The sequence below is a fragment of the Thermobia domestica genome, chromosome 7 (assembly GCF_964235325.1).
Source record: "Thermobia domestica chromosome 7, izTheDome1.hap1.1, whole genome shotgun sequence".
Classification (NCBI taxonomy): Eukaryota; Metazoa; Arthropoda; class Insecta; order Zygentoma; family Lepismatidae; genus Thermobia; species Thermobia domestica.
Window position 1 is genome coordinate 234,822,876 of NC_137460.1, and position 20,351 is coordinate 234,843,226.

Sequence of the window (20,351 nt, forward strand, 5' to 3'; positions counted from 1 at the left end):
CGAAAACGAAACTGAATGGAATTTCGAATAAAATAAAAAGCAAACTCAAATAAAATTTATGCACGTAAAGTCATGAAATAACAAAAAAACTTCATTTATCTAAAATTTTAGTACATTATAGCGTGGCTAAGTAAACAAACACGAAAATGGAAGGTTCAAAGATTGAAGTTTACTGCTCATAGTTTTGGTAATAATATACTTCACTGATAAACAAGTTCAAAAGCTGGAAAAAAAGAACACAGAAAAGAATAAGGATCGAAAAAGAACTAAAACAATGTACGTAAACTATAGGCTATTTCATTAGTTTTATAATTTTAGTTTTTCAGAATTTTCCCAATATGGATTCATTCATAGTAACCGGGGTGAACAAGAAAGCACGAAAATAACAAATATTTGCGAATAACAATTACTAGCAATGGAGGAGTAATTTTAAGTAAGGTACAGGAACATAACCTCAATTAATTAGAAATATAACGCTGAAATGGAAGGTTCTAGATTACTGGTCCCCCATGTAGGTTAGTAGCTGGGTTGGTTTCTTCCTGTAATAAAGTTTATGCATTTAATTTATAGTATTGCCGAGTGAGCGTTAGCGAGTGAAGGCGGGTTAGAGCCCCGCAGGGCACGTTGTTTTCTGTCTTTATTACTGCTCAATGGGAAGGGGAACTAGTAATCTAGAACCTTGCCCGCTGAAAACAGATTCGTGTGCTTGCGATCAGCGGGTCCTAGCCGTAGTAACCATCTGTCAGAAACTGGTACTTTTTCTTTCATAAATAATGACTTATATCATATATTAGTTTGCAAAAACATATCAATCTGCGTGCTATTATTTTGGCATTCACCAAAAAAATAAGAGGCACTAATCAAGCAGACGGCTCTAAGAAGTTTTGAGACTATCTTACATGTTCAGGCTAGATTAGCCCTTTGGGGATCCTATGGTACATTTTGTACCATGGACGTTTTTCATGGTACATTGCGTTATTTCTCTTCTATTTGAGCTTTTTCGTCCGGGTTTTTTTCAAGTCCAGAGGCATTGTAGAAGACATTACGTATGGTTTCAGACCGTCCTGCGTCCAGACATAGGAGGTGATGCCGTCATAATCTTAAAATATATTTTTTCCCTTATTAAGCCTGTGTTCATTATTTTTTGGCGGGCTTATTTTTGAACGTAGAAGATTGAAATTTTGCACAAACATTCAGTCTACCGAGTAGTATTTACCAGATTTTTTGTTCCGATGTCAGTGTTCAAACAGGGGGGAACCAGAGGGGCAAAGGGTTTAAAAAAGGGATATTCTTACCCTAAAAATCCCGTTTTTCGTCATTTTCCTGCCTCACATAGATGATGGAGACACGTGAGTCATACCGTCTGAAAGGCAATTTTATTCTGAAGAGAATGATGGGCAAAACATGACCCTTGGGTAATTAGGGATGTCTCAGGGAATTTTTAAAAAATATCCATCTGTATAGGGTAATATGGTACATTGTCAGTATATATATATTTTTGGCGGGCTTACTTTTGTACCTAGAAGATTGAAATTGTGCATAAACATTCAGCCTACCTAGTAGTATTTATCAGATTTTTTTCAGATCTCTGCGTTAAAACAGGGGGTGGGGTCCAGAGGGGCTAAAAGTTGAAAAAAGGGATATTTTTATCAAAAAATCCCGTTTTTCGTCATTTTCCCGCCTTAGATACATGATGGAGACACGTGAGTCATACCGTTTGAAAGGCAGTTCTATTCTGAAGAGAATGATGTGCAAACCATGATTCTACGTTAATTAGGGATGTGTCAGGGATTTTTTTTCAATATATACCTGTGTATAGGGTAAAATGGGGCATTTTCTGATTTTTTTTTCTTTTTGGCGGGCTTAGTTTTGCACGTAGAAGATTGAAATTTTGCACAAACATTTAGTCCACCGAGTAGTATTTACCAGATTTTTTTTCAGATTTCTGCGTTAAAACAGGGGGGTCCAAAGGGGCTATAAGTTGAAAAAGGGATATTTTACCCAAAAAAATCCCGTTTTTTCGTTTCCTACCCACCTGTTTCCTACGGACGTACCCTCTCGCTAACGTTCGTGCTTTTAGTAGCCACCTAGTAAAAATTGGTTTGTGGTTTCTACACTTGTACTTTTTGTGGCATATTTCCGGACGCAGTATTTACATGCAAAACGCAGAAGTTCTCTTAAAATGAATGTGCGCTGAGGAATTCTTGAGAAACACTTACCAAAGTAGTAACAATGCATTTCCTAATTTTTAACAAAATTTTAATGTTTTTAGGCCTGAAAATATTGTACTACTCTACGGAACAAAGGCCGGTTTAAATAATATGTAAGCTCATACAGCAATAGTGATGACAAGAAACAAACGGAGCTCTTTCTAATACTATCGAGTGTTCAGTTTCATAAAGGGACTCCTGAGTAGTTTATCATTGTTGAATTTATCTTATTTTCAACAATATTCTACGATATAAACTTCTCAATCTATATTTCTTATATGTATTCAATGATAGAACTATTCCCATTATTCTTAATGTAGGTTGTTGTAACAGACATACAGCATAAACTTCGCACTGCCCGTATTATTCGCATCCTGTTGCAATTCTCTCAGCTGATAACCAAATAATTATTCCAATAATAACAATAAAACACACACACTATTAAAATCCTTGTCCGTCTTGTTAGAACAGCCCTGAAAAATTAATGAAGAGGAGTAATACTGTTCCGAAGTTGTTAAGTTTACCGATTTTTTGTGTATATAATACAGGAAGTGTCGGGCGATACAGGAAGTGGATGTCTACGATAGAGTAATAAGTTCTCCGCTTGTGTGAATAACAGTTATCACTTACTAACAAAGCACAAATTCACCAGAATTATAACTTTATAATATAGAGCAAGGAATAATTCATATACAATTACAAATATACTTACTTTTCCCTTTTGAAAAAACTCCATGAAGCCGCTCAATGCCATTCCACCCCTGCTACAGCAGTGGACAATGTTGCCAACTAAGATACATAAAATATCAGTGGCAAGTTCTCGAAAATTTCAGTAGATCGAACGCCCATCTATACGCATATAAAAGTAAAGTAATTTGTATGATATTGTTTACATTCACTGCGCCCACTTGTATTTTATTCTAAATTAAAAGTAACACAAGATGCCTAGTGAGTATTAAATATTGAAAAAACACAAGCAATCAATTTTCATCACATGCGCAACAAACATGCACAGCCTAGGAACATTGTAATTCAAAATAACGAAATAGAATATGTAAACTCAACTAAGTTCTTAGGAATTTGGATAGATAAAAATCTTTCCTGGGATGTGCAAATAACTAACCTTAGCAAAAAATTAAACCAAATATATTTCGCAATTAAAGTAGTTAAAAATGTTTTAAGAGAGTCTACTTTAAAAACAATTTACTTTGGATTATTCCAATTGAATTTAACATATGGTATTATATTTTGGGGAAATACACACAAGGCCAAATTAATTTTTACGATACAGAAACGAATAATAAGAATGATGGCAACTGCTAAACCAAAAGATCACTGCAAACCAATATTTAAAAAACTTCGTATACTTCCAGTACCCTGTTTGTATATTTTAAATCTATTGATATTTGTAAAGACACACCTACAAGCAGGGGTGTAGCCACGGGGGGACCCATCGGGGCCCGTCTCCCCCAAATGATTTCCTGGCCCCCCCAAATGACCAGCTTTTAAAACATCATTGTAACATTACCTCGCTTCAGTCACTTAAAAATAACAACGTTTACATATAATTAATAATTTACGGTAAAATAATATGGAAAAATACTATTTTACCATACTAATCGAAAAATAGTATGGCATCTGCTCCTTATACCTATCGGAAAACAGTATGGTGTAATTTTCTTTTACAGCAGATTATTCAATTTATTGCGATTTATATTTGACACTTTGAAGACAAACGTTTCAACAAGGTACTGTAAATACTACCATAAAACAATGGTACTAAACTGATTTGTAAGTAGGTCTGCATCACATTTTTTTATGTTACTAGTATTTAAAAAAACATATTTATATCAGATGAAAAATGTGGTGAAAAACAGCGCTTTCAGTATTGATTTCAATTAATTGGTAATTTTCAATTATTTTTACATGTCACCATCCCCCTTAGGAGCACTAATGGGGACTGAATTTGGATTTAAACGGCATCGGAAGTGGCACTGTTCATATCAGCCACTCCGAAAACTATGATTCGACATTAATATTGGACATTTTCGATCATTTTTGTATATCTTGCCCTTCTCTTCAAAGTGCATCTTCAAAGTGAAGGTATAAAAACCATTCCAGGCCCGAACCTCATCTACGTTGAAAATTTAATCGAAATCAATCGGGTTGCTCAAGAGTTGTTACAAATGTAGTCATTTCATTATATATATATATATATATATATATATATATATATATATATATATATATATATACAGGGTGAACGGTAACTACGTGGACAAATTTGGGCGGGTGATAGTACATCTAACAAGAAGCAAAAAAAAAAAAAGTCGTAGTGAACATGGGGCAAATTCCGTCCCGTTTAGGAGTGACAAAGTGTCGAAATCGTGAGAACATGAACTTCAGAGGCCAACAGCTTAAAAACAATACATCATAGAGAGTGCGGTTAAAAACGCCACTTAGAAAGGCATACCTACTCTGTTGAAAAATGCATGTTTGGAAACGCAGCTATGCGTGCTCACGGGATTCCCCAAAGGAACGGAGGGATTCCCGAACATACTTTAAAGGAAAGAAGTGTCACACGTTGTTAATCCCGTGCGCACACGTAGCTGCGTTTTCAAATATGCATTTTTCAATAGAGTAGGTATGACTTTCTAAGTGACGTTTTTAACCGCACTCTCCACGATGTATTGTTTTTAAGCTGTTGGCCCCTGAAGTTCATGTCCCCACGCTTTCAACATTCTGTCATTCCTAAACAGGACGGAGTTTCCCCAATGTTTACTAGTATTTTTTTGCTTTTTTAAAGATGTACTATCACCCGTCCAAGTTCGTCCACATAGTTACCGTTCACCCTGTATATATAGATATATAGATAGATAAATAAATAATTACATTATTTCGGAAAGTTGCGAACTATAGCCTATATAAATTCAATCATACAGAAGTTATTCGTAGACGCACTAGACACCAGCATGACTGGTGAAGAACCCTGTGTGTATTACAATACAATAAAACTCTGTTTTGCGGGTATCGCAGCATTGCATTTACGTCACACGATTTTCTGTAATTAGTTGTTAGTGATCGTAACCACCGTTTTAAAATTCCTTCGAGTTCCCACTTGTATCGCTATTTCTGAGAATGTTATTTAAAACTACTGATTCGAATCATTACTCACTCTTTTCTTCGAAGAAACTTCTTCTTCTTCTTCTTTTTTTTTTGTGGAGTATTTTTCGAGACGGAACAATGCACGATTTGCAGACCTAAAGATATTAAAAACCTAATTCGTCGGATATTAATGTCGTACTACTTTTTTATTATTTGAATATTTCTGAAGAAATCGAGTTTATTCGCATTCTCGCACTGATTTAGGAAAAAAATAATTTGTAAAGTGGTAAACTGAAGTCCGAAGTCCAAAGAAGATGCTCGAAAGCTAGTTTACAAACGAGATGTCCCTGTTTCTTCACGTGTGCAGCCACTTCGAATCTATGGTCGACGAAGAACAGAACTCTGCATCGTTAACACTGGTGAACCTCAAATGCACGAAGCATCCTCGATCTCGGAAGAAGAGGTAGATGTTATTTCTTTAAATCCTGTTTTAACTGCATCTTCCGCAGTACTTTCTCCATGCCAATCACCAGTGACCTAAAATGATGGATGCGATCTCCTTGGGGAAACGACAGTAGTTTTGAAGAATTAGGATTGGTTAATTAAACAACCTTATGGGGATAAAAGATTATTACGAGTCTACCATTTTCTAATACTTTGATTTGTTGGCGAAAACGCTACAAATATATTCACAATAATATAAGCATTTTGTAATAAAAAGTTCTACCATTAAAAATAGTTTTTTATTGTAATAACCCCTAAAATAATCAAAGTAATGAAAAAACAAATATCAAAAAGTGTTACGTAACAAAGGGGAGGGGTTCGGCCTTGCGTTACGAAATGTGACAAGCAGGAGGGAAGGGGTAAAACTTGGTCAAAATAGCGTTACGTAATATGTGGACGGCCCCTAGAACAGGAAATGAGACATGGATGTTAATAAAATATTTTTTGTCACAAATAATAATAAATTATTTTTGTCAGAAAATCTTAAAGAAAATAAGTGAAATTCCAAAGAAAATCAGCCTTATGTAGATAGGTTCTGTGTGCAAGGGCTTAAACTAAAATAGTTATGCACAAAGGTATAACGTTTGGTCCGGGACAGTAATTATTGGTTAAACATAATAAAAACTACCTGGAATATAATTTATGGACAAAAAGCAAATAATAATAATAATAATAATAATAATAATAATAATAATAATAATAATAATAATAATAATAATAATAATAATCTAGAAACCAGTGTTTTTAGTTTCCCGGAAGGAAACAAAATTTGTCGTTTTTTTCAGGCCTCAAAAACACTAGTTGCAACATAATTTCTTATGGCTTTGTAGCTGGCCCCCCCTCAAAAAGGACGGGCCCCCCTACATAAACCTGCTGGCTACACCCCTGCCTACAAGGTATCCTTACGCGTGTAGAACAGCAGCATGATCATGATACAAGAAACAAACAAAACTTTTCTATTGTAGAACACAGAACAGTATTATATGAAAAAGGGTGTAAATACGCGGGTAGCATGCTTTACATTAAACTTCAGAAAGAAATAAAAAACTCAGGACTCTGTTGCTAAATTTAAAAAAGAACTTCAGAAATATTTATTACAACATTGATTTTACTCGGTAGAGGAATACATGAACTGCTAAGTGAATAGAAATGTTACATGATGAACAGTAAATCAATGTCATTACTCGCTTTTAGCATTAGATATTTGTTGGAGGATTTCTAAATACACTGCAAGTAATAATTGCTAAGTTTATTTTTAACAATGATGTGATGTAAAATGTACAGTGTAATAAGATATAAGAAGTAAGGCTTAATTATTAATCAAGTGTGTATAATTTTCAGTATTATTGTTTCTTTTACTTTTGTATTCATATATAAATAACGTGTCCACTTCATATGTATTGTAATACAGTGCTAAATGTATGAAAAAAGGACGAAATAAATCCAATACAATATATGATTAGTGTACGGTACTTTCTTTTGGACGGAATACTTCGATTCAGTTTCCGGGGGGAGATCATGTGATACACATCACACGTTAAGCTGTAGATCAAAGTCTCACATAGCGTCGCTGCAGAAAGGAATATTAAACTTCAAGACAATAAAAATTGCACATGCTGTTTGTCACTGAATAATTAAGGTTTTAGAATAAAGTGTTTAGGTTATTTATTTCCACCACACATCTATCCCACTCATTAGTGATCATTGCTGCCACTTGATTAATCCTTTTCATTCTCTTCCTCTTCCTCACTGTCATACATGTAAACTTTTACTCTTTTCCTCGTTGAATTAGTGACTGGAAACGAGTGACACGTGGGATTTGAAAGCAGTTTCATCAAACAGTTGAAAGAAAACAGCTGAATATGATGATATATTTATTCATTGTTTGGGCCCCTCCAATATTTTCTTCAAGTCGGCGCCTATGCCTGTACAGATAAATTTTAATCCCAACGGGCACAATCTTAACGGGCTGCTCAATTTTTGTTAGTGCAATCAAGTGAAATAAATAATAAACAAAATAATATGGCAACACTGACTTGTAATGGCGATTTTCAAACCGTGGCAAAATCGTTTTGAAAGAGTTTTGAAACTTGTGAGATAAATTTTATGCATTGGTGATTTTCACTGGAGGTGAGAGGACGGAAGTCATAAGAAGTAGACGGATTTTAGAGAGAATCCAGGAGAATTTCGAAGTCCAGATGGAGGATTGTAAGAATTGAAGTGAAGATTTAGTGTTGTGTTTATAGAGCTGGACGAATACTGCTGGAGGAAGTTAAGGGTCGCGATGAGCGCGCAAGCTTCAATAAGAAAAGCGGAAACTTAACTGTGTAGTTTAAAGCTGGAAATTGGTGAAGAAAAAAATTCATAGACTTCTAAACCCAAATTCAAGGCCTGATTACAATCATCCCAGTAGAAATATATAGTATGCGGCATAGGTGTCCAAACTCACGAGCCCGACGATCGTGAGGTCGGCACTCACGCTCAACCGGGCTCGGGCTCAATAATTGAGCGCGAGCCCAAGTGAGCCCGAGCCCCAATGAAATAAGTGAGCGCGAACCCAATCGAGAGAAGTGAGTGCGAGCCCAGTTAACAGAAGTGATCGCGAGCTCGAGTGATCGCGAGCCCAGTTAAGAGAAATGAGCGCGAGTGCGAATGAGCGCGAGCCCAGTTCAGATAAGTGATCGCGAGCCCAGTTGAGACAGGTGAGCGCGAGCCCGAGTGAGTGCGAGCCCAGTCGAGAGAGATGAGCGCGAGCCCAGTTGGGAGAAGTGATCGCGAGCGCTAGTGATCGCGAGTCCAGTTGAGACTGGCGAGCGCGAGCCCTGTTGGGAGAAATGATCGCGAGCTCAAGTGAGCGCGAGCCCGAGTGAGCGCCAGTTAAATTGAGTGCGAGCCCGCGCTCACTTCACACTCACGTGCACTCATTTGCTTTAGAGTCAAAAATAAGAAACTCATTCCATGTGCAGAATTGTAAAGGAAGAATGAAACAACTTTACAAAAAGAAAAAGCACATTCTTGAGGTCTGAGCTGTCATTTTATTGTCCAGAGGACTTCAAACACCTTTCGATAGAGAACCGACTTTTTCGTGGTTATTATGAGAAGATGGTATTTGTTTGCGGGAGGTATTTGTTTTTGTTGTTTTAGTAACAACTTCCATGACCCAAGCTTTTTTTTTTTTTTTTTTTTTTGTGAGATCCCAGAGTAAGGAAACTACTTGACCTTGCGAAGTAGGATTTATTTACTAATAGCAACTAATGAAGTTATGCGTTCATAGAAAAGTCGAGCAAAATAATTATGTATTATTTAATTGTAGCTTCTTTAAATCCCAATAAACAAGAGTAGCTCTTAAGAATGTTGATAACTTGCACCATAATGGTTATTCAGCCCATTAATTTATATAAGAAAACATTGTTTTAATTTTTTGAAATAAAAGAGTTTTAGCCTGTTAATTTTACTGACTACTTCTTCTTGAGATCTTTAAATGTATTCTATGCGAAATTTAACTACTGTATTATGTAATTTTAATATATACCGGTATAAATAAAAACTAAAACAATATTACATGTTTGTTTGAATGTTTTTAAAGCAAGGAACTCTTAAATAGGCCAGAAGAAGAAATTAGTAAAATTGAATGATTAAAATCTCGTCTATTTAAAAGAAAAATACTTCCTCATATAAGTCAATGGGCTATTTTAAAAAAGGAAGCAATTCAACATCCAAAAAAATAAGACACACACAAACCTCCTTTCATTAAAGTTTTTTTTCGAAAGCTACCCTGAAACGATGGCGTGTCGTTTGTTCAACCAGAGTTAAAAGTGAGGGAAAACACGAGGGATGTCATCCCCCACTTTCAAAAATTTCTATGGCGTCCCTCCAGTTCCTAAAAAATATAGTAGGCAAAGATAGGCAAAGGGGACGGCATGACGTCATGCGTTTCCCAACCTTTTCAGATCCATTTTTACCCCTGGTTAAAACTCGATTTTGATGTTGTTTGACACAATATTTTCATTGCGGATTTATCAAATCTTATTATCGTGAAGATTAGCACATACCTGACGAAATAGCTAAGGGTTGCCAGCACTTATTTATATTGATTCACTGTGAATAAGTGGTAAGTATTCTCATCTTCCAGACGAGCGAAATCTCATATAACCTCACTGATGAAAAAGAATATTAAGCTCCAAACAAACAAACACAAAAAATTCTAAATTTCACGATAGCTTCGTAAATTGACATAATTACATTTCCGCTTTTAACGTAGTCCTTAATATTACTTCATTTTAGATAAGTACTATTTTTCCGTTATGTTACGCCATTAAAGAACCGACTTTTAATATACATAAGGAAATGTAAAGATGACCACCATATGCATACCATTTTCGAAAGTATTACACATAAATTCTCGACTCAAACTGATGTTATGACGTAAATTTCATTCATAAAAATCTTTATTGAGCTTTCATTAACTTCTAATTTTCTTTGGTGTTGTTTTAACAAAATACAGGCTATAATCAACGCACACTTTCAAATTTTTAGTTGTAATACTCTTAAACTTGGCCTAAATTAAGAAATATTCATATTTAATGTATTTTAGCAGGACAATATGCTTTCAAATACATAATTAAAAGTACAGGCTGCTCCTGAGGAAAGTCACAAAGTTAAAATATTAAAGTTTTCTTGCTTCAAAGTAAGGGGAAAAATAATCTAATGGACTTAGAAGATGCAGGCCCGAATGGGAACACTATTGTGGGGCTCCAGGTTCCAGAAAAACATGTAAAGAAATCGCATTAAGACTATATCATCCCGGTATTCATGGAGGTGTCATATCACTTAATAGGCCTAATTTTTCATCAGAAGTTGGAAACGTAAAGAAATAAACAAACTACTGCAGAATTAACTTTAGAAAATATTGCTTGTTTGTAAATACAAACTATTCACTCTCTCAAATTCTAGATAGAAGCCAACAGGCTATACGCTCCCTTGTTTATGTTCATGAATGTATATTACAATATGTTATTATGAGCACTTCACAAGCCAAGAGTAACAGAGCCATCTAACAGTCTGATGATCACTTGGCCGAGTGTCCCGCGAGCAGAATGTATTAATTACATATATTACTTGCAGAATTTAGTCATAGGAGCCACACTGGTTTCCACAGGGGAACATTATGCTGCTAAGACGGCACTGGATAGTAGATTACGCTCTAGCGCGGGACCCGACTGGGAGCAATCGGTCCAATCTGCTGAAGTCCGGCCCTGATTGTTTTATACGACAAATAATATAGTATTATTGCTCTTTCACTTTGAAGCAACAAAAAGTCGTTTAATTTTTATCCGTGTTATTTCTCTTACAAGACTCCTCCGATTAAAAGTACATTTAAAAAAATAGAAAATATTTTTCTACATTTCCTTCTCTATATATATAAAAGTTATTGCTCTGGAGGTATACATTATCAAAGTTTCTCAAAAATCGCTAATTTTTAATGCTTTGATTAGCACGTCCCTGTAGGATAGGCCGGAACTCCTGCAAGTATTACTGGAGCCTATGAGACCATTCGTATTGCAACACCTCTGAAGTGCAGTACTATTATTTCGTTGTGTTACATTCAAAACCGATATAAAGGAGTCAGAAAAAGTTCACTTTTCCTTTTGGTTTGCTTTTAGCTTCCGCAGGGGTTGTTTTATTATAAAATGGTTTTAACCAACACTTATAATCACTGATATCAGATCCTGTTACTTCCTTTACCAAACGTTTAGCAGACGTTTGGGAAACGTTTAGCTCTTGTTATTATAAGTTCTGTAATTTCACGAATGTTGAATACCTGTAATGTCTCCTCAAATTTCTACCTCTAATTTTACTTCTAAAGCTGTCTTCTCACAAAAATATAAATACATAAAAATTAAAACCTAAGAATCTGTGTGTTAGTTAAAAACAAGAGATATCTATGCGTAATGTGGGTATCGGACATAAGCTCACCGGCAAAAAGCTCACCGACAGTCTTATATTACAGGGACGGACAAAAGCTCAACGATAGCAAACATAAGCTCCCTTGAGGGACTTGTAATAAAATTCACCGAATATTGAAATTCAGATGTTAGTTACTTCCTAAGCAGAAAATGGAGCTACTATCTTATATGACTTATCTATAGGTATAAAAAAATAATAAGGACGTTGCGGAGTTGCGTTGTATTAAACGTGGGCAGACCTTGAGGAACTTGTAATAAAATGCCCTGGATATTAAAATCTAGCTTTTGACTACAATTACAAATAGGCCAAATAACTCGGTAGAAAGTAGAGCTACTAATGTCGTATAGCAGTTATCATATATCGGAATAAAATAGGGATGTTTGCAAGTTTAATGTGTGAAGCTTAGGTGACAGTAAGCCTAATTTTGGCCCTGGAAATTTTCGAACCAAAATTTTCTTATAAGCCTGACAATTCATCAACTGCATTAAAATAATTTCATGATTAGGTATGAATACTTACATAATAGAGTTTGCTTGCTAACAGGACTGGTGTTTTATTATTATTATTATTATTATTATTATTATTATTATTATTATTATTATTATTATTATTTACAAAAATCATACTCAGATATATTTAGGCCTTGCTTCTTAGTGCTGCCGTCGTGCTTGCAGACCAACAATCAAACAAATCTCTTTCTTATTTACTAACACTAAGCTTTTTTTTTGTTCATAAGTTGTTTTGATCTTAGTAAATAAGAAAGAGATTCATTTGATGAGTATTGGTCTGCAAGTGTGATGACAGCCTTAAGACCTGAACTCTGCAACAATCTTAATATTTTATTCTGATGTGTGATAACTCCTATATGACGTTAGTCATATAGCCAATTTTCTATTGAGGAACTAGACCTACTAGTAGTCAAAGCCCAGATTTAAATATCAGGAGCATTTTATTTCAAGTTCCTTAAAGTCCGCCCACGTTTAATACATTAAACCCTACAACATCCTTATTATTTTATTTTTATATCTGACAAAAAGCTCTATTTAGCATATATAGCATTAATAGCTCTATTTTCTACTGAATTAGGACTACTGCTAGTCAAAGTCTACATTTTAATACCTCTTTATACCCATCATACGTTTTGCTAAAGCGAAATGAAATATATCTCAGATACTTTCAGCCATAGCAAAAAAAAAAAAAAAAAAAGGAGATACCCTTTCCCCAAAATCGTTTTCCGATATTTCTGTGCTGCAAAATTTCTTGCACCGAAAGTTTCAGCATAGGGGAAGGGGTTGGATTGCTTTCTTCAGTAAAAGGAAGTAGTATTCTTTTGTTTGTCCAAATCCGTTTTCAATTTATATTTTAATATTCAAAATCTACTTCATATTAATATTCAAAGTCTAGTTTTCATTTTTGTCATATTTTCCGTTTGCCATTTTTCATTGCTTACTTGTATTTATTTTATTCAGGTTTATTTTTCTTTGCAATTAAATTAATTAACCTATAAATGTAGTTAGTTATTATTATTGTGTTCTTTATTGCATTAATTATCTTATAACACAATTATATTATTAGTGGTGAGCTTATGTCCGCTTTTGCATTAACATAGGTGAGCTTATGTCGGCGACATTTAAAGAGGGTCGCAAACGAGATGCAGGAAAAATTCTTCTCTCTTCCTGGCTTGTTTCTTCCCTACTTGACAAATGTTATATTGCTTAGCTTGGTGAATCCGTTTCCTTGAACATTCAAAAAAATCAACTTAAACTATTGCTTTTGCAAAACTTCTCTTTCTTTTAATCCCCAAACGGAAACATGAGGTCAGAAAGTTTCGGAAAGTTTTGCTATTTTCACTGCTAGTTTCTCATTTTAGATAGTGTACATTTACCACGAAGGCGGAGCACGCGCACCGGTTCACCCCCCTAAATCCGGCCCTGTACATATATGTATGTTGTATACGTCCATTTATATATGAGATCCTGACCGCCTATATTGTTTCATACGGAAAGTACGTACATATGGAACACTTAAGAAAGTATTATAAAACATGCGTTTTCAGTTATACGTTTGCAGTCCAAAAACTACAGGATTTACAAATGTAACATACGATTTTACGTACGCCACGTACACTTTTTTCTCAGTATATGGTTTTGAAGCATGGTCTCGGATACATAGCTATTATGTACAGAGCACGACAATGAATGAGCCTCGAGGGTTGGCAATACAATAAAACTTGAAGGTGAATGTCTGTTTTTAACGTACCTGGGATTTACTAATTTTGTTGTACTTACTAATTCATGCAGTTCCTGAGCAAAAAATTATCATCGGCCAAGGTCGATTTCCGCTTCACTGACTCGGGGTTGGATAGTTGGTTTCTTAACAATGGGGATGGGACGGGGGGAGGGTTAACATTCTTCAGAGCACTAACACTTTCACTTTAAATGGCTTGGTGACAAGGGTTCAGAAGGTGTATACTGAATTGTGGACCACACAATGGTTCAATACTTGCACTATCACTCACAATCAGTATATCATACTGTAATTTGGACATCTTCGTTACGCTGACTAAACGATAAAAAAATTACCTATAATTTATTCCTAATAAAAATCATTGGAAAACCGTATTATAAGTCCTCCCACTGATCTACTGGCTAGCACGGGCGACTTTGACGATCGATTCCCTGTGGGAAAGTATTGAACGACAGTGGTTCAGATTCCACGTTAAAACTATAAATCCATGTCTCTAATTATTAGCCTCGCTGATGAAAGGGGACGGGGAAAGATAATCAATTAATCAATCAACAGTATTTCAAATTTCAGCTGCATAAACAACCTATGACTTGTAGAACTAGTTCATTTTGTTAAAGCAGCTGTTTTAACGAAGTTTAGTATTAACGTGTCAGGTATTTCTATGAGATAAGAAAAAAACATTATTTTGTAACTAAATGATAGCTCTATCCACGTAGATTCTGCAAACAGAAACAATGAAAATCGATATAAAAGTGATTAACATTATTTTAACAAAAATCGATTTAGAAAATAGTTTGGGCTGCCGCAAAAAAAAAAAAAAAAAAAAAAAAAAGTTAGAAAACTCCGATTAATTGTAACAACTCCATCAGGGGTTGAATTTGGAGGGGGCATACGCCATTAATCAGCCCATTAAGGTGTACAAGCTCGCGAGCATGGCTCTGGCACTCAACTGGGCTCGGGCTAAATAATTGAGCCCAAGCCCCAATGAAATACGTGAGAGCGAGCCCAATTGAGGGAACTGAGCCCGAGCACGAATGAGCGCGAGCCCAATTGAGAGAAATGAGCCCGAGCGCGAGTTCAGTCGAGAGAAAAGAGCGTGAGCCCAAATGAGCGAGAGCCCAGTTGAGACAAGTGAGCGTGAGCCCAAGTGAGGGCAAGTCTAGTGGACAGAACTGAGCGCGAGCCCGAGTGAGTGCGAGCCCAGATAAGATCAGTGAGTGCGAGCGCGAGTGAGAGCGAGCCCAGTTGGGAGAAATCATCGCGAGCGCTAGTGATCGCAAGTCCAGTTGAGACAAGTGAGCGCGAGCCCGGGTGAGTGCAAGCCCAGTGGACAGAAGTGAGCGCGAGCCTGAGTGAGTGCGAGCCCAGATAAGATCCGTGAGTGCGAGCGCGAGTGAGCGCGAGCCCAGTTGGGAGAAGTTATAGGGCACTGGCCAAATATCTTCAAAACTGCTCGGCCCAGGTTTAGAATTGTCAACGACTCGAGCAGATAAGCTCACAACTCATTCACTATCAACCCAAAACGAGAAGTGAGCCGAGCCAACAGCTCACCCAACCAAGTTGGCTAGAGCCCTTCGCTCAGTTGAGTCGAACCGAGCAGATGGCTCATCCCAACCAAGCCAGCTCGAGCCGATGGTTAACCACCAAGCGAGCCGGCTCGAACCATCGGTTCAGTTAAGTCGAGCCGAGCTAAGCTTGTTATAAAAAATCTCTTGTAGTCTCGCTATCGAGACGAGATGAGATGCGAGCAATGTCCCCTCTCGTGAGCAACACTAAAAGTATTCCATATTACTGCTTAACTTATAGTACTCATGGCTTTTGCTTTCCAGTGTAATCAGGTCATGCTTTCAAAACGAGTTAAAACAAGCGAGCCATTTATCAAAGTCGACTCGACTCGAAACTCGACGCCAAAAGCAGTGAATCGGCTCGGAACTCGACTCGAGAATATTACTTTTAACTCGACTCGAAATCCGACTTGGATTCGAGTCGAGTTTTAGCTTGACTCGTGCCCATCCTTATGCGTTAGAAAAAATGGTCGCTTATTATTCTGCTAAACTAATTATATAATAATAATAATGTTGCTATGTAAAATTAAAAATACAGAATATAGAGAAACATTACACTACAACTGACAAAATGAGAACACATGAACTGGGGGTGAATCAAAACTTGCCAATAACTCTAAAATCGATACATGCTTTTTAAAGCTAGTTGTTCCAAACTCTATAATCAACGGGACTTTAGGATATGCAAACTGATCTAAAAGAACTCTAATATTACATACCATCAACATTACATCAATAAAGTAGGCCTGCTCATCTAGGGATGCGCACGAGACGAGTCGAAACAGGATTTTCCTGACAAAATTCGAGTCGAGACACGGCTCTTCCAATAGAGAAATATACATTTTTCGAGTCGAGACATCACTTTTACAGGACATTTTTGAGACGAGACAGCCACAAATCTTGTCTCGTGAGCATCCCTATGCTCATCAGAACACAGTTTATTCATATCAACCCCTTACTGAATGTCGTTAATTATGACACCCTAGTTGTTGATAAATATTTCCCGTCGGGGCGCCACTTTACTTTTAAATTCTGTTCACCATCATCTTCAGCTTTTAAGAAAAATATTCTTTCAAATGTTCGAACGATAAAATATTTTCGTTCTCCATCTTTATAGAAACAACACCAATCAAAGTAAAATAGATTACCAGTACCATTGCACTCGTAGTTCACTCACTGGATATATTGGTTTGGAGCTGTCAAAATCTAAGACAAAATCTTTCAGGTGCTTGCAATCAGTACACGTTATTTCCCTGAGGCTGTCCTTATCTTCCAAAAAACAGCAAGTGGCACTATATTTTGTTATATAAATAAACAAATCAAATTGTATCTATGAATGTATTTGCAAGCCTACCAACATAAAGTTCGTAAGGCGAAACGGAAAAATGCACATCGATATTTCCCGTTCCGCCTTACATTAAGATGAAAAGTGATAACAGGTTTTACATGCAAATTTCATTGCTAGAGATCATAAGGCGAAACAGGAAAAGGCGAACAGTGCAGGAATCGTCGGTCGCTGACATCGTTCATGCTCTATTGTTTCATTTTGAGAAATTCACTTACAGGAAGGAAACATTTGTTTTCGAAAAAAAATACATATATTGTAGTTACTCATCCGAAATGTAACGCGAAAAAAGTAACGCAAACTAGGTACGTTACTTAAAAATTTGTAACGCGTTACCGTTACAGTTACTTTGGAAAAAGTGTAACGCGTTACTAGGAAACGTTACTTAAAAAGTAACGCGTTACTTGCGTTACGTTACTTCCCAAGACTGTTTTAACCCAACACTTGGGTCATACCTGGTTAACGGAAAGTGTCTGATGCGTGAAACATATAGCCTAAAGGAAGCTGATTTACGTGGACAATTTAGTACTACAAGAATTACAACACATGTTTATTATTTACTGTCTATTCAGTCGAAATTATAGAGTTACATCTTGACAGAGCACGATTACAATATCCAGCACAAGCAGAAGGCAACAGAGGAAGAAAATGGCGAAAAAACAAAAAGGAAAAATCATAACATTGAAGCCACAATGTATGAATAGCAGTGCTGCAATCTTTTTTCTTTATGTTATTCTTATGTCCTAGCATATAAGAATAACAAATGGCACAACTGTTACTCATGTAACTGTTGTCAGACTATTCACAAGTTTGAAAAACGATTATTGTGGCCAATTACAAGAAAGACAAATGCCAAATATACTGTGAAAAGCTTTGAAACAACTACTTACTGGCTGTAAGAAATGAAAATATTCACAACCAGTAGATATCATTGGTGTTAAAGTTTATCGCAATCCATCCCTTCTATCGCTCATTGTCCATGATACACTCATCACTCCAACACGCACTGTCATATACTTAGGAATCATCTTCGATAACCATCTCAACTGGAAACCACACGTCCGAAGTATCAAAACTAAAGCCTACAACCGTCTGAACCTGTTCAAACGACTAACCGGCACTACCTGGGGTCTTACAGCCAACGCTGTACTGAAAACCTACAAAGTCTTCCTCAGGCCAGTTCTTACGTATGACTCTCCGGCTTGGATTTCCGCTTCTTCTTCCTACTATGCGTCAAGTGCACCTTACTTCATCTCTCATCTCCATCAGTGCTTATGATTTCTAATTGTACGTTAGTTTATATTCCAATTTCGTTAGTTTTTCATTTATTGTTTCTTGTTTTGAGTTCATTGATTCACTATATTATTTACGTTAATATATAATCTTAAATTCGATTCACTTAGGAATCGCACTGAAAAATTTATATCTTATCCCCATCAAGTATAAAGTGAAAATATTTATACAAAATTTAAAGTTTAAAGTCTAAATGTTTCTGATATGTTGTGAACGAAAGAAACAGTTTCAGGCGGCAGGAACGGACCAAAGCAAAATTCTCAATCGGGCAAAATGACCTTTTTTTGCGCTCCCCTTCCAGTCCTAGCCTATATTTTATATTTTACTACAGTGATTTTGATATTTTAAACCCAGATTTAAAAAGAAAACTTAATACTCAAATACATGATATACGTATATTTCAAGGGCGGATCCGGGACGGACTTCTGGGGGTGCGGTGGGTTGTAATACTGCTACTTAGAGCTACATATATATAATTAGAAAGTTTCCACTTCTACGGGAAGCGATCGCCCCGAAGCCCCCTTGGATCCGCCTCTGGTATATTGAGTGCTTAAAAATATACATTGTGTTTATTAATTATTATTATTATTATTATTATTATTATTATTATTATTATTATTATTATTATTATTATTATTATTATTATTATTATTATTATTATTATTATTATTATTTATGTACCTATTTATATAAACAAAAGCAATATCGAACACCATTTATTAAATATTACTAATAGTGACATGATTACTGTTATATGTATTATACTGTATATTATACTGTATTGTAAATTGTTTTATTATATCAATAAGATTTGTAGTCATTCTACCATATATCCCACTATGTAACAATCTATTCTAATAACGTGAAATACCAATAAATACATTTCACATATATTGGACGTGTTTTAAATACAGCAATATGCATAGTAATTTTTATGTAGGTCCTAGTAGTTGAAGTCCATAGCATTCATAAAACGTATCTTACATACCTCGCTATAAACAACACTAGCTCTCTCTTCACTCTTTCTTCTACATGCAATGTTTCCATTTGTCGATACAGCCCTCCCCCTCCCAATACTATAAAACTTTTCTTCTATAAACGGAATATAAAAAGATCATGTAATTGACGATACTTTACAAGAATATAAACCAAAAAAGCCAATTGAAAACACATTATAAAATTTAATTTTTGAGGCTCGTTTTGGCGCCCGAGCCTTAATCCGCATCTGTCAGCCGCTCTTCGTTACCATTAGGGATTGTATCTCTTGATGTCATCCCAAAATCAAGGTTAATATTTGTACAAAAACTTAAGTTTGGACCTTGTATATTAAGCGAAATATATATACTCCTACTGAGGGGCCAAATGCCAAAAAAAATCCTTCCATAGGTAGGCTACTGTAGAATCTACGATGCAAACAGCATAACTTGAAGGATTGCAGGGGCAGATCCAGAGGGGGCAATTGCCCCCCTAGAACAGGAAACATTATTATTTCATATATAAATAAAACCCATCCCAGAGTTCGGAGCACCTACAAGTAGCTCTAAATAGCTGTATTACAATCCACTGCCCCCCAGAAGTCCGTCCTGGATCCGCCCGTGTTCCTTCAGTATGGGTGACAGTTTTGCTGAATGATGTAAATCAGAATGTGTACGTGTACGCCCTTACGTTCAATATATGAAATGCATAACATAAACACAAAAAACTGTGTTCTCCAAAAAAATAAAATACACTTTTCCACCGACCACGGGGTCGGTCGGGTCACATGTAATACTTTTAGGCCAGTTCAGTTTTTCTTTTTTGCTAGCCGGAGGCTAGCACCCTATTAGAGGGCTACACCCTCTTTGAGGGGGGAGAGGTATTGAGGATTATTGGATAGAGGGTTAATAGGCAGATGGGCTAAGTGATTTAATTAATTTATTTATTTATTTATCATCGAATATCTGGACATTATGACCTTTTCGATTATAATCATAAATTAAGGAGAGGTGAAACTACTTAACTATATAAGTATAAATTGATGTTACACATTGTTATATACACATAGAATGAATGAAAAGTGAAATAACACTGATAATGAGTGAAAATATAAAGTGATCATAAACATATAAGGAACTT

At 35.9% G+C, this 20,351-nt stretch overlaps 1 protein-coding gene across 2 annotated transcripts in view; it reads right to left on the bottom strand.

The window, feature by feature from the left end:
• The window catches only part of Mob3 (MOB kinase activator 3), a 56,276-nt gene extending 53,200 nt beyond the window's left edge, over positions 1–3,076 (bottom strand). For both annotated transcript variants that reach the window (XR_014132269.1, XM_081765969.1), the window contains exon 1: positions 2,923–3,076. Coding sequence is in view for 1 of the 2 variants with exons in the window: in XM_081765969.1 (XP_081622095.1) it covers positions 2,923–2,964 (42 nt within the window). In the remaining variant the exon portion in view is untranslated. The remainder of the gene's footprint in view (positions 1–2,922) is intronic.
• Positions 3,077–20,351: the final 17,275 nt, after the last annotated feature.